At 44.3% G+C, this 26,466-nt stretch overlaps 1 protein-coding gene across 5 annotated transcripts; it reads left to right on the forward strand.

The window, feature by feature from the left end:
* Positions 1-474: 474 nt before the first annotated feature.
* Positions 475-24,199, forward strand: fnip1 (folliculin interacting protein 1). 5 transcript variants are annotated; one of them, XM_023803499.2, is made up of 19 exons: positions 475-685; positions 8,767-8,896; positions 10,124-10,267; positions 10,467-10,567; positions 10,709-10,783; positions 10,985-11,076; positions 11,864-11,947; positions 12,710-12,781; positions 13,879-14,014; positions 14,585-14,786; positions 14,935-15,020; positions 17,640-17,786; positions 18,069-18,238; positions 18,861-19,685; positions 20,037-20,226; positions 20,341-20,506; positions 20,611-20,808; positions 21,055-21,170; positions 21,957-24,199. In XM_023803499.2, the coding sequence occupies exons 1-19, from the start codon at positions 597-599 to the stop codon at positions 22,033-22,035; spliced, it is 3,102 nt and encodes a 1,033-aa protein (XP_023659267.1). In that variant the 5' UTR covers positions 475-596; the 3' UTR covers positions 22,036-24,199. The 5 variants fall into 5 exon arrangements, with proteins under 5 accessions (XP_023659267.1, XP_023659262.1, XP_023659265.1 ...); XM_023803494.2 differs by having other exon boundaries at positions 18,861-20,226; XM_023803495.2 differs by lacking the exon at positions 475-685 and adding an exon at positions 1,490-2,296 and having other exon boundaries at positions 18,861-20,226.
* The last annotated feature ends 2,267 nt before the right edge of the window (positions 24,200-26,466 follow it).

A 26,466-nucleotide genomic window follows, 5' to 3' on the forward strand; every position in this document is an offset into this window, starting at 1 on the left:
TAAATTATTTGTATGTTTCAAGAGTTATGTTATTGCTTACTAATTGTAGTTTATATAATGTTTGCAATCGCTCCCCACCAGTAAAGACTCCTATCCGTTCATCTCTTACTATGCCTCAGGACAAAGGTCTGTCTTTTGTGGGGACGAATGAAGCCAAATGAAGTATTAGGGGGTACACGTCCTACCGGCCCCCGGTCCCTACGTCCCTGTGTACCTGGAATACGCATGTCGTAATAATTCGTGCGGCAGTGGATTTCTATTACCTATCAGACCACCGGAATGCCCCTCCGTTCGGATTTAAACGTGCGTCCCGGGACGTAAGGGCGCTCGTCAAAACATCAACACGCCAATTTCGCTGAACACGTGGGGGCCTCGCCAAAAATACCACCCAATCAGATAATCCGGAGCAGGAGCGCCGGACTGGGCGACCGTCCAATCAGAAAGCCGACGCCTGTTTCCATGCAGCTGTGTGACTAATGCTTGTCATATGACTCTGACACAAATGGAGTTAGTTTCGAGGAACTAGGTGTGCTTGTGGATTGATAAGAAAGAAGACATTTTTTTGGTTTCGTAAATGTCGAAGCCCCTGGCGCAGAATGCCTCCGACGCTGTTTAATAAACTTTTTAATAAAAAGAATGCTTTTCAGACGGCGCCGAAGTGCGTGAGAGAGGAGCATTCGTTCAGGTATGTGGCCACGCTAACGACCCTCGGCGCGTGGCGAGGGAACTTGGCAACCGTTTAAATTTTGTTTAGATCCTGGTTGTTGGTCTCGCGGTGCGCGTTCTTTTTTTAATTACGTATTTATTCTTTTTGCGGCTTACAGTATATGCAGGAATTGCGTTGCCGCCTCTCGTACCCGAAGTGTGCCAAGTTTGCTCGGCAGCGGCTTCTTATTCAGGTAGAGCAGCAGCGTGGGCTGTTGAGAGCTGGCGGTGGGTGTTGTGGCCGCGTAGGCAGGCGGCGTTTCATACACCTCGTTAGCTAGCCGGCTAATGGCGAAGCGCCTTCGGGTCCCACGACTTATGGGGGTCCCCGATATTTTGACTACGCATCAAAAAAAAAAAAAAAACAAACAAAAAAAAAACCCACAACCGCTTGCTTTGTTGTGCTGATGCGTGGAAGCTGAGATGTTTTACCCCATCAAGTGCAGTACTTGCACAAAAAGACGCAGGACAGCGTGTACCATCGCTTCGCAGCCACCTCATAGGCTCAGAAGTGCGCCTCGCCTGGCAGCGGACCAAGAAAAACGATGCGTGTATCTCACGTCCGCACGGACCTGTATCAATATTAATCATGAGTATTGCTCTAATACGGAGCCTACATTAAGCGCTGACTGCGGTGCTACGCGCGCTCCGCAGTAAGTGATAAATGTAGACAATTATATAGGCAAACTTGGCATACAATGCAGACGAATCGCGTGAGGGACCTGTAACTTCAACTTGCGGAACCTGTTACCGGTAGGTTGACATTGTAACAGACTATAACATTTCGGAGGAGGTGTCGGTTACAGAGTTAGGTATTAATGCTGTGTTTATATTGTGAGCGACCCGTACTTATATATTTATCCCTAATTTGTAAGCTGGAGTAGAATTTTATTTCGTATCTATATTTTCAATTAGGTGCACATTTTCACATTGGAAGTGTTCGGCATGTACACTTGAATAGCGCATCGCTCAATCTTTTTTGACAGTTGTACAAATCAATGCACAGTTTTTGTTATGCAATGTCCTCAACCATCTGCTTAAATTACAAGAGCAAGTCGTTATGTATTCTGGTTTATAACATCTTGAGCTGTTATATATATTCTTGGTTGATTGGCCATGATTCGATCTGATGTGTATTGCCACAATAAAACAGCAGTAATATGTGCGGTTGTTTTTACTCACTCTTCATTGATTTGTGAAGGCCCAATTACTTTGCTGATTAAGACATTTGTATATAATTTTAGGTAACGACAAATTGACCAGCATGTGTTCGGAAGTTGTACTGGCCTATCCACACAGTTTGCGTAGGAAATATGAAAGGGACATTGTGATATCTTTTTTTTTTATTTTTACCGCAGGTTCTTCCTTTTAGCACAGTGAGATGGTTGTGACACATCCATTGTGTAGGGAGTTTAGTTGTTATTAGTACAGATCTTTTTTGAGTGTGTGTCAGTCAGTGATGCGTTGCCCCAACGGTTCCCAGACGCCAGAGATATTCGGCGTGGGGCTGTTTACTTATCGGCATGCTTCGATCCCATCAAAATTCCAGGACTCAAGAGCATCCTTGGAGGGACCAAAATGTTCACCTGCGGTATCATGCAGTTTTGTGTATTTTGTTAGTGTTTGGCTTGTTGGTTGTTTAAAATGATTTTCAAACCGATTATGATCACTTGCATTTAAATTTTAAAGACGTGATATTTACAATGGTACTATGTAAATGTTTTCGGTTTAGCCTGGAATAGTTGAGTAATTCTTATGTTCATTTCATATTTCATCTCGGTAGTGTGATTACTAATATAACTAAAGTATGGATGGGCGGTTTGTAAAAAGGGACAGTCTCTCAATTGTCAGTTGGAATTTTTCCAGTAAGATCTTTTCTAGCAGCTGAAAGTGGTTTTTATGATGTATTAATTTCTTTTTCAGTAAAGGCCAAAACTGCTGTTATAAATCTTATAATTTTCTGTAAATTATTTCTCAAGTACATTCTGTTGAGATGCAAGGAAGTTCCTCTAACTTTCTCATAATTTTGGAGGGGGGTGATAAATTTTTTATTTTTTTTAATTCTCCCCCTTCAGTACATTGTGGGTTTGGAGTGTGTTGCAATATGTTCCGTTTAGGTTTTGTAAAAGTATCATGAAAGCGGATGTATCCAGATGGATGTGACTTTACAATATGATAGCATTGCACTTTATGATGCACACAAGCATGCATGATTCCCTGTTCAATCATTGAAATGTGAATATTGAATTTGTCATCAAAAAATTGTATTTAGGTCAGTATTTCATGTACATCTTTTTAAATGTCTTGTGTGAGATGTTTTTCTGACGAAAGCATTTTATATTGACACATGGTTAAAGGAAACTTGTACTTGGATGGGCATATAAATTGCTGATTATGTGGCTGGATTGTAGCTTGAGACTGCAGGAATACCTCCTGATACCTTCAAAAGGATATCGGTTATACTGCCGTTTGATGGTTTTGTGCCATCTGTCATGTTTATTCTAAGGGTAACCTACAACAGGGAATGCAATTTCCTTTTTCTTTTTTTCCATCATAAACAGCTTGTGAAATATTTTCCCCCACACTGTGACTGTTGCTGTGTACGGTATAGGATCATACCTAGAAATTAGTAAGTCTTGTAGAGAAGAAAAGGGTTTGATGTGTCCTCTGGGCATTGTTAGCATGCTTATTCTGGTGCTTGATGGGTGATGACCACAGGTGAAATGTAGCTCTGGCCTGTGGTCTGCTAAGAGAGGCCGTCGTCGTGTTCCATTCTGAGCTATTTTAAGTGTCTTGTAGAGTTCTCAGAAGTGCAGGGTCATGGTAAAGGTATATTTATGTGAACACGGCCTTAATCATCTGCCCTCCCTACCTGTTTTCTGCTAGCTTGCATGCGGTGTCATTTTAATTAGGTACTGGCAGGTAAAAAATTTAAAATTGGCACAGTTTCGATTTTAATAGAACAGGATGTTTTGTTTTATGCCAAATAAAAGATAAAGATAAATCCAAGTCATTGTCTTTAATGGTTTTTGAGATATGGCTTTGGGGTCCCCCTGACCTGATTAGTTGGGAGCGCACATTCATTTCACTTTTGCCATCAACTCTGGCATTTCACTATGAATTTCCTGAAAAACTTAATTTTTCAAGATTCATTTTGACACATAGTTTAATATATTTTTTTGTAGGCTTCTGTGAGAAAAAATCGAGTGAAACTGACCAACGTTTTTGGTCGAACCATTGAAAAATTGTTTTAATTGATTTCGTTTAAGTTTTTGAAAGAAAGAAAGAAGAATCCTTTGTTTTTGTGAAAAATATTTAAATGTATTACATTTCTGGACAGAGAAATGGTAAGTTTTGAATTTGAAGTGTTTTGGGCAAATTTTTACACTTTCCTCCTATTTTAATGATTCTTTTTAAGCCAAATGATGGATATCAATTTATAGATAAACTGATAGAACCCATTCTAATATTGTTTATTGTCTTCACATAGAACCACAAAATTATTTCAATTTTTTATTAAGATCACCAGTGTGAATTGAAATGCATCATATCAACACAAAGTTTTACAAGAAAACCCATGTCTTGTCTCTTGAACTGGTAGTTTCCACTGTCTGGAATTTAGTTAGTGGTTTCAGTGGTGTTGGAATTCATCCATGCCTGTACACAAGCCTAAATTAGATATCCTTAAATGAACTCCTGCAGTATTCCACGTGACACAGAGCAAGGTCTCCCATCATATGTGGCATGATTTCAGGACAGATTACGGTTTACACTGAAACTAGACAATGTGTTCCTTATTGCCTCGGCTGTCTAGTAATTTTTGCTTCATATTCTGTTGGCTGTATATTGTTTGTTTTTGTTTTTTTTTTTTTTAGTTGTGTTTTTTTGAGCACTTTTGAACTAATTTTTCTTTCACGTTATGTGGAGTATTTTATAGGGATGAGTAACTTTATAACAAAAATGTAGACATTAACATGGTGTAAGGAAGCTTTTTAAAGTACATTGTTATAGTTGTTGCCATTTCTGTAGATTTGTTCCTTCACCTATGCGTGCCAGAAGGAAAGGTAACAAAGCGTATTGAGGCACACCTGGATCTGTCCCAAGGTGCACAGGTGTGTTGCAGCTAAGTGGTTAAGAAACGCTGCTCTTTGCCCTTGTTACTGATACAGGTAAAATGAGTAGCGATGAGATTCTTAGCAGGAAAATCAATATTTGCTTATTTAGATTTTAGATTTTTCTCATGTGGTAGAGTCAATGATTGCAATTTCATGGAATTTTGGGCCCATTTATATTAAGGTGGAGTTAGTCAAACACATTTATTTTCCTTGATAACACTGTTCTATCCTGACATAATAGTAAATGGTTAATTTGTCGTGTGGTATTATTGTCGATGTTGCTATGGCTCTGCGGCAATTGTTTGAGTTGTGGGAATCAAAAGGCCCAGTGAAGTATTTTCCAACGAAGGAACTGTGCTAGCAACATTCAGGCTGAGAGCCATAGCAGTTGTCTGTTTAGCACGGCAACATGATCCAAGGCCTCGTGAGAATAAAACACTGAAATTTGTTGTTGGATCCAAGAGGCTTTCACAGGGCAGGTTAGAACATGCCACGCGGCTAGGGTCATTAGCCACTGCTCTCGTGCTTTTTGTTTAGGAGTAACAAGAGACTGATACTGTTTGATGGAGCCATTATTTTCTGACTTCGCAAGAAGGGTCCTGTTTCTGAGCTTTTTCCGAGTGAAGTTCCCTCTCTGACTTACATCCGCTTTGGATCATCACTGCCCCTTTCACTGATGACCATGATTCACACGCGTCCCTGACTTTGTCAGCTTTGGGAAGGCAGACCATTGTTTGGAATCTGGAGATTCTGGCTGTGATGTAATCCCTACAGTCATGAGGCATGTGAGTGTGGAATGCGTGTGTCAGCCTGAAACCAAGGAAACGGCGCAGACAGGAAGCAGTGTGATCCTGTTTGTGGCTTTCAGCCCATTTAGGGGGTAGCTCTGGAACGATTTTTTTTTTTTAGGGAGGTCACAAAGTAGCCCGTTTTAGACAGTTTTGCATGGATCTATTGAAGTGAAAGGGTTAATCAGTCTCGGGGTTGGAGTGCCCTTCTGTCTGGTGTCAGGTTATAGTCTGCACTGCTGGCCTGTGTAAATATTTGATGTATTATCTAACTGAAAACATAAAATGGTGCTCTTTACCATTGACCTTAGAGAGATGGTCAAGTGTTATCCTTCTCACAGATTGTTAGGCAAATAAAAGCAGTAATGGAAGTAAGATTTGTTTCATGTCTTCTGCCTTTGGAGAAATTGGTGCCATGGGGTTATAAAGCTGCCTAGTGCTGTCCTGAAAAATATAGAAACAAGCTAAATATAGAAAAGAGGTTTTTTAAAAAAAAAAAAAAAAAAAAAAAAAAAATGTTGTCTTGACAGATGTGTGCTCTTTAGCATCCATTTAGCTTAAAAGTGCTAACCTATAGCAACTTGTTTCAGTCATGTGCTGAAGTTTTCGTTTGGATGTAACTAGTAATGTTTGTGGGAAGGTAGAACTGTAAAGAAAAGGCAAATGAACTTGTCGTGAGTGTCCAGCCACTCTAGTGTGACGTTTCACCTGCATCTGCTGTCCTGTCGAGAAATTAGCTTCTCTCTGCCGTCACTACTCTCGGTTCCAGCTCTGTGTGTTTGTCTCTGCAGCCTCATTTTGGAAGGGGTGAGCATGGTGGCTGGTGTTGGAGGGTGTAAGGAGTGGGCTGGTGTCAGCTTTCACCCACAAGAAAGCATGATTAGACTATTCTGGTGCCTGGAATACTGGCAGGGTTTAGTTTTCAGGCAAGAATTAGGTGGCAGGGCGACTTTGCGATCCAGGAATGCCGACCTGGATAAAAGTACCTGCTGCTGAGTTCTAAAATAAACCCTCAGAAAGGCTTACCTACGTCACTGCCTGTACATATTGTGCCCTACCAGCCTTCTGGTCAGCAAAGGGTGGGCAGCAGTCCTTGTGGGTGGGGGCAGAGCTGGCTCTGGGGGTAGATCAGTCCTGGTGAAAGGCTTGCTTTGCGGTGCCCTCACCGTCAGTCTAATCGGTTTTGAGGGGGGGGATAGGGCTTCTGCCTGACAGCTGGGGGGAGAGATGCCTTCGTCGGTGAGGGGTCCGATTCTGCCTGGAGGTCACCTGACAGTCTTGTGTTGTTGTGTGAATTTGGTCTGGCACTATTCTTAGCCAGCTCTGGTGCAAGGGTGAGGAGAGGGCAGAGGAGAGTCTGGAAAGAGATGAAGAATGATGCCCAGGTACCAGTAATATTTTAACCTACGTCATGGTATATCGGTATGAGAGTACTGCTTTTGGTGACCTACATTGGAAAGTATGCCTGTTAACAAATAAGGGTAGATTGTGTAAGATGCCTTTGATTTTAGGGGTTGTCCATTAGTATGTTTTTATGTGTAACATTTGTATAAATGCTGTGCTTTGTAATGAACTCATGCAGTTGATCTTCAGTAGGAAAAACTGAGCAGTTTCTGTGAGACCATTTTCTGGTTACTGTGATAAAGAACCGCTATGAGCTGGATGAAACCGATGCCATGTGTTTACATAAACTTAAAACGGGTGGAATAGGTTCAATACAGAAAGCCTGGCAGTCAGTGTATAGTTAACCAAATTCTAAGAATGCAGTACTGTTCCACTGGCTGCTTTGGAAACCTCTGTTCTGCCTATTTGTGATTATTTCCCCTTTTCTGTCCCTCTGTTCTCCAACTTACTGTCAGTCCACCAAATTAGATGTAGTAGGATCTGGTCATGTGATCTCCTATTTGGACACTGCTACCTTTTTATCAGGGCACGCTATAGAAATGTCTCTTTACGTTGTTTATTCCATTCTTTGGTGAATGATTAACCAGTTTCTGTAGATGGTTTTCTTTGTCTAGTCTTAATTATCTACATGTTCTCTCAAGAAATAGTCCTCATGTAGTCATTGTAATGTTCAAGTTGATATAAATCATTGGTGGTACTTACTGTGCCAGGGAAGATTTCTTTTATAATTAAAAGTATCACAGCACTTCTTGACTTAAGTAAAAGTGATGGCTTCTTGGTGTTCCTCGGTGTTACTCCACAAAATTCCAGTCAAATCAGTAATACTTAAGCATTATTGACTAAACCCAGAGTTTGTTCCAGATATTTAATTTTGAATGGAAGTGCTTAAAGTGTGGTGGATCAGTTTGAAACTGTCAGTTATTCTTGTGAGGTTATTTCAGAACATCCACTGAAACATCAGTATTAATATTGTTTTAATTGCCCTAACATTAGTATAGAAATTGCACATGCCATGTTTCATTTACTCAGTTTTATACAAATGCACTCTAAGTTAGGGGAAAAAAAACTCACTTTTTTATGAAGTTAACTGGTGCTTCTTAAAGTATTTAAAAATGGGTTCATGGTTTCAGCATATAAGAATCAAATAAGGGAGCTATTCTGATCATCCAGTCTAGATATCTCAGTTTATGACTAAAAGAACTGGGGAATACCTGTGATATCTTTTGTCTTGTTTCACAAGAAGAAGATTTCACTCGCTCCGTTAACTGGGGGGGCGGTGGTCGCAGTGCATAGTCACTGCCTAAAATAACCACGGGTGACACCGAAAACTGAAGCAGCAGTGAAAGGGGACTTAGCTGTTCTCCCTTCCTATCTCCCGTCCTAATCTCCCCCCTGGAAACGAGGCCCAAAGGCCGTCTGCACTTGGCCCCACTGCAGTAAACCACTATAAATAGACCTTTTGCTCCAGTCTGCAGACATCAGAAAAATCCCAGCCTTCAGGGCCCTTGTCACCTTTTCTAGTTTATCAGGGTGCAGCACGGATTGTGGGGTAGGGTGTAGGGGTTGTCGTATTCACGCTCAAATTATCATCATACCGCTGGCGTTCGGGTGCTGCAAGCAGCTATTTGGGAGTGTAGTTTTGGCAGAGGAGCAAACCACACACACTGGCAAGAACTTCGCAGGGATGCACGTAGCAGCCCAGGGCCATAACCGTGACCGCACCCTCTCCTTGTGTGTATGCGTGTGTTTTCCAGCTGGCCGTTGCCTGAGCTGGAATCGAGCCAGATCAGACTGATCGTGTATCAAGACTGCGAGCGGCGGGGAAGAAACGTCCTCTTCGATTCCAATGCCAAAAAGAAGAGCGCAGAAGATACCCTGGTCACGGTGAGAGGCTCTCCAAGCACGTCTGCTCGTCCGCCCTGCCACCTGTAATCTCTACTGTTACTAGAACATAGGTGATGTTGATTAAAATCTCCTGGAGCTGTATTAGAGGGCCTGACCGGTTTAAACTAGGGCTCTTATCTCTAGCAATAATAGAATCAGCTGACTCTTCGTGTGTAAGCATTCTTTCACACTCACATGACACAAGTTCGCTTTTGCACGTCTTCTCTCTGCATGATGTATGATGCATTGTTTTCTAAAACTCATTATGAGCCAAGTGTTATTTAAATAAATAAATATTTATTGGTTTCTTAATAAGGTGAATTTTATTTTATGGAGTTAAAAATTTATTTTCTACTTTAAGACCTTTGGGAGTACAGTGTTTATGCAATGTAGCAGTGTTGAATTCAGTAGTCGGTGTACTGTACGTGATACAGGGTATTGAAGCTGAACCTCGGAGGCTAGTAGATTGTGTGGCTTCATCACATGATGATTTTTGGCAGAGGATAATGTTTGTCCTGTGTGTGTGTGTGAGAGAGAGAGAGAGAAATAGAGAGTGTGTGTGAGAGAGGGAGGGAGGGGTAGAGCATGTGCGCAGTTCCAACTCACGAGTTCCTGAGGAAGTCATATGACAGGAGTTCACATGCTCCAGCCCTCTGTGTCCTCTGTCAGGGCATGACTCTACACTTGAAGCTTTTTTTTCTCTCTTCTTCTTTTTTTTTTTTTTTAAATGGTGAGCCATTACCAAGCAGACAGAACGCACGCAGCCAACCTCGCATTCCACGGCTCCTTTGTGCCATTTCAACTGCAGGAATTTTTTTTGGCATAACAGTGCATTCTGTTTGTTTTTGTTTTAATTTTTTAAATGTGCTAAATGTTTTGATTTAATACATTAAAATAAGTTAATATTATTACAGCATTTTGTTTCCAGTATTCATGTCGTACATTCATATGTGTAATTTTAATATTTATAGTAGTACTTTGGTATTTCGATGTAATGCATTTATTGTGATATTTATAATGTTTAGTTTAATTAAACCGTTTCCAAGTTCCTCCTTCAATAAACACGAAGTATTTCTCAACCTCCTGTTTAACGCTGTGCTGTGTGGAAATGTTACACAGTTACTCCATCGAGTGTGTTTGTGCAAAGTGCCCGTCCCATAATGTGGGTAAAAGTATGCGTAGGGGCCCCCGCACACCCGTGAAGACACGTCCCGTCTGTCTGTGCAGAAGCCAAGCGGCGAGCCGCAGGGCAGAGGGCCGGGGCGGTGCTGCCGGCTCCGACCCAATGGGGGCAGCTCCAGCTCCCTGGACAGCACCTGCTCCACGGCCTCGGAGCCTCGGGAATCTCGGGAGCCGGGCCTTCGCTTCCAGGTGAGCCGGGCCATCCCGCCATTCCCTCTGCTAAATGTTTGTTCACATGGCCGCGCACTCATTGGCGTGGTGACGCATCCGGCTCATTTCCCAGAATCCCTGACCTTCAGCTTGTGTTGTGCCTCTCTCTCACACACACACACACACACACACACACGTACCTAACTTGACCATCCTCTCTCCCCCCCGTCATGCTCAGGGATCCCGCTGCTCTTCTGATGCCAACATGCTGGGGGAGATGATGTTTGGCTCGGTGGCGATGAGTTACAAGGGCTCTACGCTGAAAATCCATCAGATACGGTGAGAGAGCAGGGCCCCCGCGTGGCGACCAGCCCGCCGCAACTGCAGGACCCCACTCACGCCAGGGGGTCTGTAGCTGTCCCATTCCTGTCCACAGAGTCTGCTGTCAGAAACATTCCTTTGATTATTGTCTTTCCTCAGGTCTCCTGCTCAGTTGATGCTAAGCAAAGTGTTTACAGCTCGGACAGGGAGCAGCGTTTACGGAAGCCTGAACACGTGAGCAGTCCTCTCCGACCGGCCGCCTTGGGCGTCCTTATCTCTGTACCGGGCCTGCTTAGAACTGTCATGAAACCCATGACATTTCGTGTTTTTATCAAGCGCTTATTTAAGTGATTTAAACATAAAGGTGAAATCTTGTCTTGCAGCAGCAAGTCACATGGCATCAGTTGGGGACATTTTTATCTTTCTTTTTGGCAGATTACAGGATAGCCTCGAGTTCATCAACCAAGACTCCGTTGCACTTAAACCGGATCAAAACACTGTGGTCAACAGCTTCCTGGGGAACATAGGTAATGAATTGGTCACATGGCATGCATTTGCAAACTGTCTCAAGTCAGGCTTTAGTCTGCTGTGTGCAGCTCAATGTGACATCTGGATCTGGCTGCTTCTGAGCACAGGGCTCTTACCTGTTTTCTTTGGTTATTGACTTGCGAATCATGACTTGGCATCACGAGAGCTGGGTGTGTGTGCAGTAACTTTATTGACAATATTGTGAAAACTAGTGTCTTTTTCCACCCATTCTTTATGATGTTGACATTTGCCTTAATTCCCCCCCCCCCCCCCCCCTATGGAGTTCTGGCCATGTACAGATTCTTGTACCGTCTCCATTCAGTGTTTTTAGTTGACACTTGTGGAAATATATTCTTTGCGTACATGTAAACAAGAATGTCTGCGGAGTGCGTGATTGGGCGCGTGCGTGTGCGTGCACGTGTGTGTATGTTCTAACCATCATGATGTCAGAATGCGGTGTATCTCACCTTTTCACCTTTAGCTAAATCCATGACTTTTGCAGAGGATGCATTAAGAATTGGCGCACAGGTGGCTTCTGGCATGTTCGTGCAGCTTCGCACGTTTTGACATCTCCGTTCAGTCTGCCTGTCCCTCAGTACAGTGTGTTTAGGAGCACTGGACTGGAGGGATCCTCAGTATGTCTGTCAGCAGACAGTACGCCGCCCGCTCTCTTCCTCGTCTGTCTTGAACCTGTTATATGGAAGTGTCTCGCTTCACTAACCTGCTTCGTGTCTGTTTTTTTTCTCTCTCTGTGTCTTTTCTCTCATCGTTTTCCGCCGTGTGCAGGTTTCTCTCAGCTCTGCAGCTCCCGTCGCGCCTTCTCTGAACAGGGCCCCCTTCGCCTGATCAAGAGTGCCTCTTTCTTTGCAGGTTTGCCATGTGCTATTGTGCGTGGTGCATGCTTGTCCTGTGTATTTGCATGCGGCATCTGTGCAGTCACCCACCAACCAAAGTATGATCTTGGTGTTCTCTTCCCCCTCACCTCCTTCTGATTTTGTCACACCATTCACACCCGGACCACCCCAACCCCCCACCATGAAATCCCCCCTACAGACCCCCCCCCCCCCCCCCGGAATGTTTTCCCTTGTTACGGACCATGCACTAAGGGTGGCGATTTCTTTAAAAATAGCCTTCACTCAGTTCCTTCGGCCGTATCCGGGCCAGCAAATCACGGGGCTCCTCAGTTATGTAACCGCAGAAAGTCCAGCGCGGCTCAGCATGGATACATTACTGCGAAGCTTGTGTCGATTTTGCTCGTAACTCATGTCGGCATCGCAGAAGGGATAGGTTCCTTGGCTACAGTTTGAGTTCTAGGTGCTGGATTCGCACATTTTCTGAAATGTCTAGGAGAGCCTCTGGCTATGTGTGTGTAGGAGAGCAGTAAAAGTAACCGATTGCTGTGTAGCCCTCCCCCCCAGCCGTACTGCACTAGCGACGCGTGGGCTGAGGCGTAGGCTGCCTGGGGGGGGGGCTACGCGGAGTAAGAAAGCGCCTGTGTCTGCACGCCTCGCTGCAGCACTGCACTGGCCCCCCCCTACAAGCCACACTGGGAGGGGGGGGGCGCTGTCAGACCTCCCGGCCAGAGCTACTGTCCCACAACCTGTTCTGATTCCCCATTCCTTCTTTTAAAAGGGCCGACCACGCCGATGGACATGCCCGGCCGGGGCCAGTACGACGAGCGGGACAGCGGAATCGCCAGATCAGGTAAAATGAGCCCCCCCCTCTCTTGAAGGAGCGCCCCCTGTTGGTGGCTTTGGAGTCTTTCATCTCCTGCAACCTTGACTATCAGGTTACCATAGTTTCTCTACCTACTGCTCATAACGCTTGAACGGGTTACCTAACCAGGCTAGCAATTGACCCGGTTAAGTAATTATGGCTTTGAATTATCCACAGGCCCGAACGCTCTCGGGTTCACACTCACGTGAGGCTAGATTTGATTCCCACTGCTTGTATGGGATCAGGTTTGCCCCTGTGTCAGAAGGCGGTAAAAATGAGACAGGGTAGCTCACCGTGAGCGTTGGGGTCACACGGGGGCCGGTCGGCTCGTATCCATGCAGCCACTGCAGCTGCCTAGATGGCCGGCCGGCGCTCCGCCACACTGTACAGTGTGCCAGTGGCTTCTCTCTCTTACTGTCTTCTGTGCCTGGAAAATGTTGTGCAATGGAAACCGGACTCAGTCCCACAAACACGATGGGAATCTCATTTTCAGTCTAATGCATCACATGCAGGTGCTTAAATATAGACGCCGCTAAATGAGGGTCTAATTCAGTCTCTGTCGGTCCCCTTCGGCGATTCTCCCCGAGCCCATGTGTGAGCGTTACCGTTGCCGCCTTTCATCTGCGTTCACCAGCTAATCTGCCGCCGTAACCTGCTCGGGACGGATGTGTCTGGTTCGGCCAGGCGGGTCGCCCTCCTGTCCCCCCCCATCCATCTTCTGACAGTACAGATGGTCCCCTAATTAAACAGGAAAAACCGGTGGCTTGTGATTGGAGTGACTGTTGCATATCACGAGCGTACAGTGGTGTGGCGGTAGAGAGACTGAGGTAATGCTTTCTGCATGTGGAGCTCCTCTAAATGAGTAACGGCCACTTTTCATGCCTTCCCTGTCTCTACTTCTCCTTCCCTCCTCCCTCTTTCTCTCCTTTCACTCACTCTTTCTTCCCTGTCCTCACGCCACCTCTTATGATACCTCCCTCTACTCTCTCTCTCTCTCTCTCTCTCTCTCTCTCTCTCTCGCTCGCTCTCTGTACCTCCCCCTGTGTCCCCCCCCCCGTGGTGAGCCTGCCTCTCTGTCTCCACAGCCTCCCTCAGCAGCCTGCTAATAACCCCCTTCCCTTCGCCGGGCTCCTCGCTCACCAGCAGCTGTGCCAGCAGCTACCAGCGGCGCTGGCTCCGCAGCCAGACCACCAGCCTGGAGAACGGGGTCTTCCCGCGATGGTGCGCCTCCTCTCTCCCCAAGCCGAACGCGGGGCTTCAGTGTGCTGCCGCGGCACTTAACCATTCTTTAAATGAAATAATGAATGCCAGAGTGGGTCAAGCAACTAAATATAGACAAGTGACCTGGTTTTTGTGTAATATGTGGCCTACAGTCAGCTTTTACGGATTTCACTTTTCTTTGAAACTTATTCTAGGGACATTGACTATTAGGTCAGATGCTTTATTTGCATTTTTGCATGTGATTTGCATATAGAGTTTTACTTGTCACGCTAAGCTTAGGGCACACCCAACCCACCTTTGTGTGTGTGTGTGGGCAATATACATAAAAAATCCTGCTATTTTGACATTGTGGGAACCACCAACTCATAAGCTTATAAAAATATGTGCGTGCAATCAAAAAATTTATAATAGTCTTGTATTTTATTTGGTTACTTATGGTTAAGGTTAGGGCTGGGTAGTGGTTAAGGTTGTCATGATTAGGATTTTGCCCATAGAAATGAATAGATTTTGAGTCCCCACAAAAATATAAATACAATTTTGTGTGTGTGTGTGTGTGTGTGTGTGTAACAGGTTAGCGGAGGAGAGCTTCAACATGTCTGATGACAGCAGTGGTCCTGGCCTTGGGGTAGCCAGGAAGAAGAAGATCGCCATCGGCATCATCTTTCAGCTGTCGGAGGACGAGGACCAGAGCAGCAAGTTCCAGGGCTTCTTCTTCTCTCACTTCCCCCTCTTTGAGAGTCACATGAACAAGCTGAAGAGTGCGATCGAGCAGGTGTGCAGCCGTCTGCATTCACCGCAGTGCTCTACTGCAGTATAAGTGTGTGGAAATGGTTAGTGATCAAGGAGAGAAATTACAGGTCTGTGATTTCCTGCTTCTTGTATGTGTGTGCATACCTGACTTCATGCTGTTCTCTTACAAGGCCATGAAAATGAGTCGAAGGTCAACTGACGCAAGCCAAAGAGCACTGGCTTACAACCGCATAGTGGATGGGCTCAATGAATTCAGGTGCGTCTTTTGGTTTGGAGTCTCCTGGCATGGATTTGTTTCTGTTTGGAAACATATAAGAAACAGGCCCTCTCAGTCTATCGTGGGGTAATACTGGTTGGTATGGAAATGGTTATGATTGGCTTTAGGGTTTTTGCCTTGGCTTGGGTTAGGATTTGGGTTATGGCTCAGTTTAGGATTAGCGTTGGGGTCATGGCTAGTGTTAAGGTTATGGTTTTGGATCAAGTTGGCATTAGGGATGTATTTGCAATCAAGGTTAGGGTTGGAATATGGTAATGAATTTCTTGAGTGGGTGACCCTACCTGGCCTTTGTGAGATCCGCAGAGAGAGAGGAACATGCTTGTTTCCCTCCCCCTCCCTTGCCAGAGAGTATATGGAGCAGTATGTGTCTCTGCAGCACTGTCCACGTGCTCACAAAAAAGCTTCACGTTGCTGCAGTCATATGCCTGCTGGCAGGCTGCCACAGCAACTCGATTCCCGTCCGAGGAAACACTATCTCGTTTAAACAGTGTCAGGACTACCAGAATAGTAAATAATATTTTCGTGCCATCGGCAGGAATGTGATTAGATGGAGCAAACTTTATATATATAAAATATAAATAATATATATAAATTATATATAAATAAAACTAAATATGAATATTCATTGGATTGTATTTCGTAGAGCTTTTGAGATCTTCGACTATTCTAGAATGTGTGAGACTGGTTCCGCATGACTGTCGCATGTGTGAGGTGAGGGAACGACGAAGTGATATTCAGTAATGTAATCAGGAAGGATTCAGTCAGACACACAGGGCTTTTCAGACAAATTCTGAAGATTTCCATAAAGATCACCAGGCATGACGATAGACAGCGTTGTGGCCGCTCTGTAGTCAGCGCTATCCGTCTGCTTGCATGGGAAGATGTAGCTTGTTGCTCTTAGAACTTTTTGTAGCATATTCCAGATTACCCAAGTATTGAGAGTGTCTTTAGCCACGTAAATGGTTTGCTTTCCGAGAAGAGTTTTAGGGGTGTTTGAGGTAAGAGTGTATTATTCAGAGACGCGCACTCCACACCAGTATATCATGTCAGTGTACTGTATTCCGAGAAGGCCTCATTGACATACCTTGCGGTACTTAACCAGAAGTTTTTTGGCTATATGTTCTCCTGCTAAAAATGTGTAGTGCAAAATGATCACCAGATTTGTTCTCAGTGTATGATGACTATGAAGGCTCTACAATTTATGAATTAATTTTATTTATTTTTTACTGAAAATGGACACAACTACGTAATTATACAATAGGCATGTAAAATTCTGCATGGAAATTGTGAAAAGGTTGGGTTTCTTGTATCAGAAGTGGAACTGAAAGAATTGGGGATAACAGGACAAGAACATTAACACATTAATTTACTTATAGTGTGAGCTGTCAGGCTGCAGCAGTGAATAACTAAGATGTTGGGATATCACTTGTCTTAAACCAGTGCCAAGTGGGCTGTATATGAGGTGAGGGGGGCATCTCCATACTTCACACTTGGCCACTCAGAGCCCATGCGGTGATGTTTGCTCGCAAATGGTGGCTGATTTTCTGAATTTATCTAGCTGGGGTATTGACTGCTTTTGCTTTGAAAAAGGGGAAAGGGCTGTTCCTGCCTATGATGAGTGAATGAAATTGGGAGAACGTGCAGAAGAATAGTGTGAATATTTACAGGATATATATTTTTAGCATTAGCTATTTGATTTGCTTATTAAAATTTGACATAAATACAGAAGCATGGTATTAGTTTAATAAACAGAATTAAAGGTGACTTTAATCCTAGGTCTTTGTTTACACCTGCTGAAGTACATAAATCTCCTTGCTGTCACACTTTTTTTAAATTTTTTACTTCTGCCAAGATGAGTCAGACAGGTGTGGGTCTTGCGCTTATGCTGGACCTTCCTTCTGGCTGAGTAAACGGGAAGGCTGAGATCCATTTCATGGTACTGCCTTCCCGTGAGTCACCGGAGTACACAGGTCTGAAGGTCCCGCAGGATTGCTGCCGGACATCGGTGTCATTTAGCGGTCTGATGGTTTGGCTCAAATGAAGACGGAGCATTAGATCATCGGCAGCTGGTGTCCTTGTAGTTTCTTTGTTTATAAGGGATTGCGTCGCACGGCCTTGTATGGCATGTACCAGGTCTTCTTAAATGTCACTGTCTACTGTCAAGTCAAACGGTAAACCTGCTCATTTGTGTGCTTGAGAGGATTTGTGCATAAAATGGTATTCCCTGCTTGCTGAATAAACCTTGATTCTGATTCTTAAGAATTTATTTGGTGGTTTCAGTATGTGACCCGTTACAACCCCCCCCCCCCCCCCACAGTTTGCGCTCTAATTCGGTAGACAGTTGTGGCCCGTTTTTATTTAGTATTTGTCTGAGACCTTCGTAGCCTGACGTTCCCCACAGCATATGGACCGTGGCAGTTCAGAGGTGTCCCCCGCTGCACTGCTGAGGAGTGCAAAGGGCTGGATTTTAGCCCATTGTGAGGCCTGGATGGAATTTCCAGATGTCGAAATGTCACGGAGGGTGTCCCCCTCATGATCCCGGGGAGACTGTGTCCTCCTTGTTCGACACGACACAATGACGACGCTGTTCTCGTGCAGGACGACCATCTGCAACCTTTACACCATGCCTCGCGTGGGCGAGCCAGTGTGGCTGACCATGATGTCGGGGGCATCGGAGAAGAACCAGCTCTGCAGCCAGTTCATGAGGGAGCTGTCCATTCTCATGGAGCAAGCCTCCAAGAACCAGTTGAGTGAAAAGGAGACGAGCATTGAAATGCTCAGTATAAGTAATGCAATATATTATGTAGAGCTTTACTCATTTATAAGATCGTGAAAAAGATCATCACCCGAAATGTCATGGGGGAATAAATGTCTAGAGTATCCATGTTGAGGGGTGAGGAATCTGAACGAAGGATTGCCATACTGATGCCTAACCTCTTTGCTATTTATAAAGTAAGGACGTAAGCATGATGACCATATGCAGCGTGTCAGCGTGACTGTAGTAATCTGGAACCTTCTTGCACGCAGGTTTCTTCCAGCTCTGCTCACGGCCATCCTCACTAACCACTTGGCGTGGGTGCCTACGGTGATGCCCAACGGCCAGCCGCCTATCAAGATCTTCCTGGAGAAGCACTCCTCTCAGAGCGTGGACATGCTGGCGAAAACGCACCCATACAACCCGCTGTGGGCACAACTCGGTAAGATCCATATCACCTGAAATATTTCAGGCCATTCTGGATGGTGCTGCATAAGGTGGATGTGTATAACGGCATCCGCTTTGAGCATTAGCTTAGCAAGCATGATGACCACAACTCATAGTGGACTTGCATTGTAATCTGGGTGACCACTGTGTTTGAGCTTTCCCTTCTATTTGAAATTCACTGATGTGAAATGCAGCTAAAATCAATGTGTATCTCCCTCTGTTGGCCATATCTAAAATACTGTAATTGAACTGTACAGTAACAACAGCAAAAAATGTAACATGTAAATATTACTGGAGCATAGGGAATATTGATTATGCTCATTGTTAAAGGTAAGCAGGGATTTCCATAAGTAATAGGTTTTTAATTTGTAATAGATAACTCAAGTTGTTGACGGAAGAGAGGGTTGTTTAAGAAACTGCTGGTAGAGACACTTTAAAAAGTGCTAATGCTGTTCTACCAGCACTGTTTTATTGATTTGCCTTTTAAGGAAAACAGTGTGTTGATTGTTCAACTAGCCTGGGTATGTTGCGGTATAAATCTGAGGCCTGGCGGGTGGCCCAGTGTATAAAATGGAGGAAGTCCCTTGTAAGAGTGTGATGTGTGTGTGTGTGTGCAGGCGATCTGTACGGCGCGATCGGCTCGCCTGTGCGTCTCTCCCGGACCGTGGTGGTCGGCAAGCGGCAGGAGCTGGTACAGAGGCTGCTCTACTTCCTCACCTACTTCATCCGCTGCTCGGAGCTGCTGGAGACGCACCTGCTGGAGAGCGCTGAGGACGAGGCCATCGTGATGCCCGGTTCCCTCATCACCACATCGCTGCGCCGCGGGGAGGTGGAGGAGTCCGACTACGTCCTGGTCACCATGCACAAACCGCACGGCGACTACCCCGCTTCCACCGAGCAGGAAGCCGGGGGCCCCGTGGACGCCGGCGACGGGGGTTGTGTCCTGGACCCGGCCTCCACTGCTTTCCAAGAGGACGCCGTCCACCCGCCCCCTTGCAAAGAGAAGACAAGCCACTGCCCAGAAACCAAGGTGGAGATGGTAGTGTGCGTGGGCTCTGTGTCGGCCAGGGAGCCGGTCGCGGTACCAGTTGTGGAAGCAGAGGCCGGCATCATTGGCGAGGCCCTGGAGACCGAGAGGCTGCCCATCAACTACTTCTGTTCATCTGGGATACCGCTGGAGAAGAAACCCCCCGATAAGAGCTCGACCGACCACTTCCTGCCAGGCGACCAGCAGCCAGCCCCCAAAGTGACTTTCCTCATTGGAGATTCCATGTCCCCCGACTCGGACACAGAAATCCGGGGGAAGAAAGTCGAGGATCAAATCAAGAAGCACAAGAGGCACCTGAAGCAGCAGCAGCAACAGCAGCAGAGGGTGCAGAGCTCCACTGAGTCAAAGTGTGAGTCAAAGCCAACGTCAGAGGACCAAACTAAGAAAAACGAGGGTAAGAATCCGCTCCTGCATGTCTCTAGCAAAATGCCGCAGTGGAGCTCCTCCCACGAAGAGTGCATGGAACTGTTTGACGAGTACTTTAGTGACGATTACCCCGTGGAAACTCGGACTATTGACGATGTGTCCGGAACACAGGAATCAAGCAACACAGACAAAACAAAGAGCCAGCTTCTGGACCCATCGGGAGACTCTGCAGAAAAAGAGTATAGGATTGTGGGACAGAGGGACACGGGCAACGGCGGGTGTAGCTGTAACTCAGTGGGCGTAGTAGATAAAGACTTTTGTGAGACTTGTTCTACAGAGCAAGTCAAAGCCATTGTGATCTCTGTTACTGTCCCCCAAGGGGACACGGGGGACCTGAAGAAGGTTGCCCCCCTGAATGAGTGGGAAATACCCCGGAATGAGAGTTCGGACAGCGCACTGGGTGACAGCGAGAGCGAGGATACGGCCCAGGAGCTGCAGCGTCAGGAAGGGACGTACTACGGAGACGAGCAGGAGGAGTGGCTGGAGGAAATCGAGGTCCCCTTTCCGGGGTGGGTGCCGTTTGCGTCACCATCGCTAATTCGTTCAATTACGATATCCTACTTTTTTGAAAGAGCGGTTTGAGTCTGACATTTAACACTTTATAAATACTCTTGTTTCATTAGATCCAAACTGGTAGAGAATTACTCCAAGCCCACAATTGCCAACTTTGGGAGATCTCTTTTTGGAGGTTACTGTCAAACCTACGTCCCCGACTTTGTTCTGCATGGGATGCCGAATGACGAGAAGCTGAAGCAGTGCCTCATGTCGGACTTGGCTCACGCTGTGCAGGTAGCTGGGAGACCGGTCATCCCTTCTTCCTGCTGTGTGTTTTTCTATAATGCCAAAGACTTACGTTTGTGTATTTTATGGCTGTTTTTTTTTTTTTAATGCAGCATCCAGTGTTAGATGAGCCCATCGCAGAGGCCGTCTGCATCATAGCCGACACGGACAAGTGGACCGTGCAGGTGGCCAGCAGCCAGAGACGAGCTACTGACGGCAAACTTGGCAAGGAAGTACTGGTGTCCAACTTGGTGTCCAGTCTGCTCCATTCGACCCACCATCTGTACAAACTCAACATGTCCCCAAACTTTGTACGTTTGCAAGTATCTGGTTTGCAGGATATAACTTCTATAATGAATGCGCTGCTTTGATTTCCTTAGTCCAGAATGGGTTTTAAGCGGTTTGTGCATTGTATTCCGAAGGAGACTGAAAAATTAGTATGTGTCTCCCCCTTGTGTTTAATTGTGGAATAGCAGCAGGGTTGCTTACTGGCCAGTGAAAGTGGTGTCATTTTTGCTGCTGCTTGTACAGTGTGTATCTGCTCATTTTCTCCACAGTGCATCATGCACCTCGAGGACAGACTGCAGGAGCTTTACTTCAAGAGCAGAATGCTGGCAGAGTACCTGAAGGGCCAAACACGAGTTCATGTCAAAGAGCTGGGAATGGTGTTAGGGTAAGACTAAAGCTTTTTCTGACTGTTTGCAAACTGAATCTCAGATTTTTACCAAGCTGCTAATGGTTTATGCAAAAATTATTTAACCAGTTTTTCTCCTAATCCAACATGAATGTAAGACAAAATGGCCAATATCCACTTCAACAGTATAATAATATCAAAACTGTATAATGGTTGCATGGTGGAACCAATTAAGAAAATCTTAAATGTTTTATAGCTCATCAGTAAGTCTTATGGGCAAACTGCAGTCGATTTTCAGAAGTTAACTAAAAAGCCTTTAATTAGCCATCTTGTAGAAAGATGATGCAGTCGTGAGTACAGTCCTGCTGGAGAGGTGGTTGTGCTGATGTGATGTTAACTAGGGATGCAGGCTGTCCACACAACATTAGGTTTTGGTAAAATCTGGAACTATATAGCCAGAACTCTTAGGCGCTTTCACATGGAAGTTCCAGAACCTGGTCCCAGTGTACAAGTGCGTGGAACTTGGGCAATTGCCGACTGCTTCTGTTTATCTCTTTCACACCGCACAAGGAGAACTGGGATCTTTATGCTAAATGAGCATGGAAGATGCAAAAAGCTTGTAGATTAAACTTCACGTACAATTTCATGCGAAACTACGCCACCACAAAAAAAAAAAAGTTGTTCAGGTTTAATTCTTTACTAGACTATAAATGACATGTTCATGGAATCTTAGTGTTGAGCATCAATGGACATAATACCCAGGATTTAAAAATGAGCACTGGTGATAGTATTGTGGTTTAATGTTTTCCACCCCCTGTTTTCTAGCATCGAATCCAGTGATCTCCCCCTATTGGCAGCAGTCGCAAGCACCCACTCACCGTATGTGGCCCAGATACTGCTCTAGATGGCCCAGAGCCACCCGCGGTGGAAAACCAGTCTAGAACCAGAGGACTATCAGGAATACAGCGCTGGTTCTAAGTGAGCGTGCCCAGCCCAGCCCGGAGTGGCACGGCAAGGCATGGCTCGGTGTGGGCCGGCCAAAGGGTAGGTGGGTGGTCTCAGCTGGTCCTGCTGCAGCTCTCGGCGCCCTAGAGGCAGGGCTGTCCCAGGAAAACGGGGCCCGGTGCCAGGCGCCACAGCACCCACGGCGCAGCAGACGCTGTCTGTGCCTGTACAGACTGAAGATTTACAGAGACGCTCCCCCCAGCGTGGAGGATGTTCTCCTTTGTTTGAATGTTGTACTGGTATTTTGCATCTGGAATGCTTTTTTTTTTTCTCTTGACAATCCAGGAAAAACGACAGATTTTTTTGGTCTTCTTCCTCTACAAATGCAGATAGTACAGTCAGACCTCAGACATACGCGAGGTTAGGTTCCAGAACCCGTCGCGAATGAGGAGGATTCACGGATGTTTGGTAGAGTCACTAAAAATGGTAATATGTGCTTATGTCTATAGTTTAAACCCTAAATATGACCTCAGTCGTGCTCCCAAAACACTTTAACTTCATAGTACAGTATCACCTAACGGATTTTTATCACAATAGCACGTTTACAGTACAGTATACTAATGTTACCCCTACTAATTCATAGAACACGGCATTGGCTGCCATTTTCTTTTGCATCCACAGTAAGGTAAAATGAGTAAACAAATGGGAGTGTAAACTTATTGACAGAAGTCATATACATAACCAAGGTACAATTCAATAAAATACTTAAAGGAAACATGTACTGTATGTACAAGGTACAGGTATTCAATCAATTAATTACATAAAGACGTACAGAAATAAGTTGTAAAAATACTATGCGCTAACATGAAAAAGAGAACAAAAATACATACAGATTAAAAATATTTCATAAAAAACAGTAGAATGAAATTTTCGCGGATCTGTGAATGCAGGAGGGCTGACTGTACAGCCATAGGAAAAAAAACGCTACTTAAAAATAACATTCTGATGCTACAAATACCTAAAACAAGTCCTCGTTCATACCCTCTATTCTTTTTATGTTATTGTTTTAATGATCTCTTAGTTATTCTGGTCCCTCAGTATCTGTGTCTGTTAGTTAATGCACATACCAATTATTAATGTGCAGAATGGCAATGGCATACGCATCTGGAAAAGCCCCAACCAAGAGAGGAAATAGAAATTGATAGTTTTGATGGTGCCGGTGGTAATTTTACAGCATTGGTTCTCACAGGCACAGACCTACCTCAGATGATTTAGCTGGTGTCTGTCAGTACTTGCTTAGTTGTCTTAGCTTGCTTAAAAGGGAAATGTTTCTCATTTAGTTCTGAACCATAAAACCTGTTGCGTACAAAAGGAAAAAAAAAAAAAGCACGATACAGTCGTCTTTTAGAAGAACACTGTCCAGAGTAGCAGCCCAAAAGAACAGAGTCCTTTCCCTGGGTAAATAAGGAAAGGTAAATTTATTTCATGCCAGTAAGTGAAATCCCTCCCTTCTCACTTACACTATGTTTACTGTTCCAAAGGATGCATGCTTCAGAAAGCTATTGAATATACCAGCTAACAATTACATGTTTATCAGTTGTCTTTGTTGCACCTTCTGGGGGGAAGTGGAGAAAGATTTTAAAGCACAAACATGTTTTTCATTCATAGAAACAAACATCAAAGGGCCATTCGAAATGAGATTTTATTTTTACTAATATTTGCAGATATTTCTACCATTGCATAAATACATTGTAAAATACATTGTATGCTGTTATTTTTGTGTCTGAGAGTAATGTCATGTGTCTTGAGTCTTAATTGACATGAGGCATGAAAGAATGAGATTACTCAGATTTTGCTAATGATGCTTTGCTATCGCTGGAATTACGCCCATTACATTTTATAAAATGTAAAGATGGTTTCTCTTATTCTGAAGCGTGTGTGTGTGTGTATGTATGTGTGCGTGTGTATGTATGTGCGTGTGTGTGCACTTATATATTTATTAAGTATGTTGAGTAATGGTTTGTCAACTATATGTACAGAAGAAAACGTACAGTCTTTAAATTTGCATTCTTTTTTCCCAATTTTATGGGAACGTTGTGCAATAAAGAAGCCAATGTTGCATATTTCAGTGTCTTAAAACAATGATTTGTTTATCCACTCAATCGTTTCATCATCTTTATACTGCTTCCAGTGAGGGTAGTGGTGGCAGCATGCAGAGCCGGCCAGAACACACTCCCTTTCCAAGGCCTCAGACTCTGTGGGATCCCCTGCTGTTACCAAAACAGCTTGGATGTATAATCTCCCCAATAGTTATCTGCCCTGAGGCCCCCGCCCAGTGGGATATGCCCAAGAGTTCCCTTAGGAGCTGGTCAGGTGGCTTCCTCATCCTGTCACTGATAGAGAAGATCACAATAAATTTCCTGTGTTGGGCATTTCCGGTCCAGGAACTACAAATCCAGACCAAGATTTTGTTTCTACCAACCAGTTAAGCATAAAGAGTCAAAGTCACAGAGTACTCACCTTGAAGGTAGAAACGAAATCTTGGTCTGGATTTGTAGTTTCTGGACCTGAAATAGCCAATACTGTGTGTTTCAACTTGGCACTCTTCCCAGCATAGCTGACAGAACACTTTATTGCTCAATATCTGTCTTTATACAGTCACTATGTTGCTGATGCCTTTTATGTTTCCATGTATTGTTTTGCGTTATTCATACAGAGTAAACTTTTTAAAGCCTGGACGTAAAGCAAGGCCAACTGCTTCCGTACTTTAAACGTAGCAAACTGAATCCAAAGTGGAGTTGGATGTTAAAAATAGGAGTTAACTGGAAACTCTTGGTAAACTCATTTCAAACTCTTTCAGTGTAGTTTCAATCCTGTATATAGTGAAAGGTATTTTGGAGAATGGACTATTGGAAAGTAAATCCTGCACTGTATCTTCTACATTGTACCAAGCATTTAATTTTTTTGGGTACAGAAAAATGCTTTTAACATCTATTTTTGTTAAGTAATGAACAATTCCACAAATTCGACTAACTTTTATTTGCCAGCAGGAACATGTACTGGAATTTTCCTAACTGGCATTCTCACTCTTTAAAAAAAAAAAAAAAAAAAAAAAATTCAGCCTGAATTTCCTGCCTTGGAACAGCATCCAGTCGTACAAGTACTTTTGGTGTGTGTGTTGCCCAAGAGACAAATTCTCAGGAAAATCTTGCCTACTGATTTATGTAAATGCATTGGGTTGTAACGTACAATGGTAATTAATTTCCAGTAAATAGTGCTAACTACTGCTTTATGGTATCAAGGTGATTGTGTATTTGCCTTTCATAAGAATAATTCAATAATATATCTTGACTTGACTAACTAAAGAGCTGTGCCAAAGTATTCCCCCAGAGAGATGTCTGTAGATGTCTAAATAGGTCCAGGAACACTTATGTGTAGGTCATTACTAGGAACTCTTAGAGATGAACTGTCAAATTCTGACACTTTAAATCTCCCTGAACCAAGTTCACTTAGTTCTCGTGATACTCCCACGTGCAACATGTGTTGTCCTGTTTTGGCAAACCATTTACTGGAATACATGGCGGATATGTCCCGCTCGTGTAAATGGTGATGGCGTGGAGATCGTGGTGTTCACCTCCCTCTCCCATGACCTACAGGCTCACAGATTGCAAAACTGCAATCTTCTCACTCATGATAGTGTCTTCAGTTGACTTAATGACCCTGGTGTTTTTGCAAACCCAAATGCATCCCCTTTGGCCTTTCCAGGATGCTGTTCTTAAGTGTGAGCTAATACTCATCCAAGACAGTTTACAAGTGTATCTGGGGAAGGCTAAACTAGCATATTTCTGCTAAGTGTGTAGTTTCGGGAGTCTAATTTTCAGTGCTTGATCTTTGTATTATACTATATATAGGGTTTTCTTTTGTTTGTAAAAATGTTCTTAAAATCCCTCTAAATAGCACTAAAGTTTCCTACACAAAATTGGTGGCCATGTCACAGGAATATATGGAAGCCTTTCAAAGTTCCTGATCTGATATTTTAATAAGCATAAAAAGCTCTTTATTTAAGTATCGGTTTAGCGGTACCTGTATTATCTGCACGGAGGAGGAAATGACGGGAAAGAAAATGTGAAGTATCACGCTTGAATAGCAGGTAGCTATTAAGGACAGTCCTGTAATCTCGAGGTTGTTGCCTCAAGTCGCAGGAAGGGCTTGCTGTTGTACCTTGAGAGTGGCGTATAATTAAGTTACTGATTTCCCCCCCCCCCCCCCCATGATAGTTCCTACTTGCTGCACTTCAAAAATTTGCCCTATTCTTATTTTTTGCAACACCATTACATATACATCCTCTTTGACATACCCTAACAAATGAAGTAGCGGAGATGACCGGTAA

Source organism: Paramormyrops kingsleyae, chromosome 24, assembly GCF_048594095.1.
Source record: "Paramormyrops kingsleyae isolate MSU_618 chromosome 24, PKINGS_0.4, whole genome shotgun sequence".
Classification (NCBI taxonomy): Eukaryota; Metazoa; Chordata; class Actinopteri; order Osteoglossiformes; family Mormyridae; genus Paramormyrops; species Paramormyrops kingsleyae.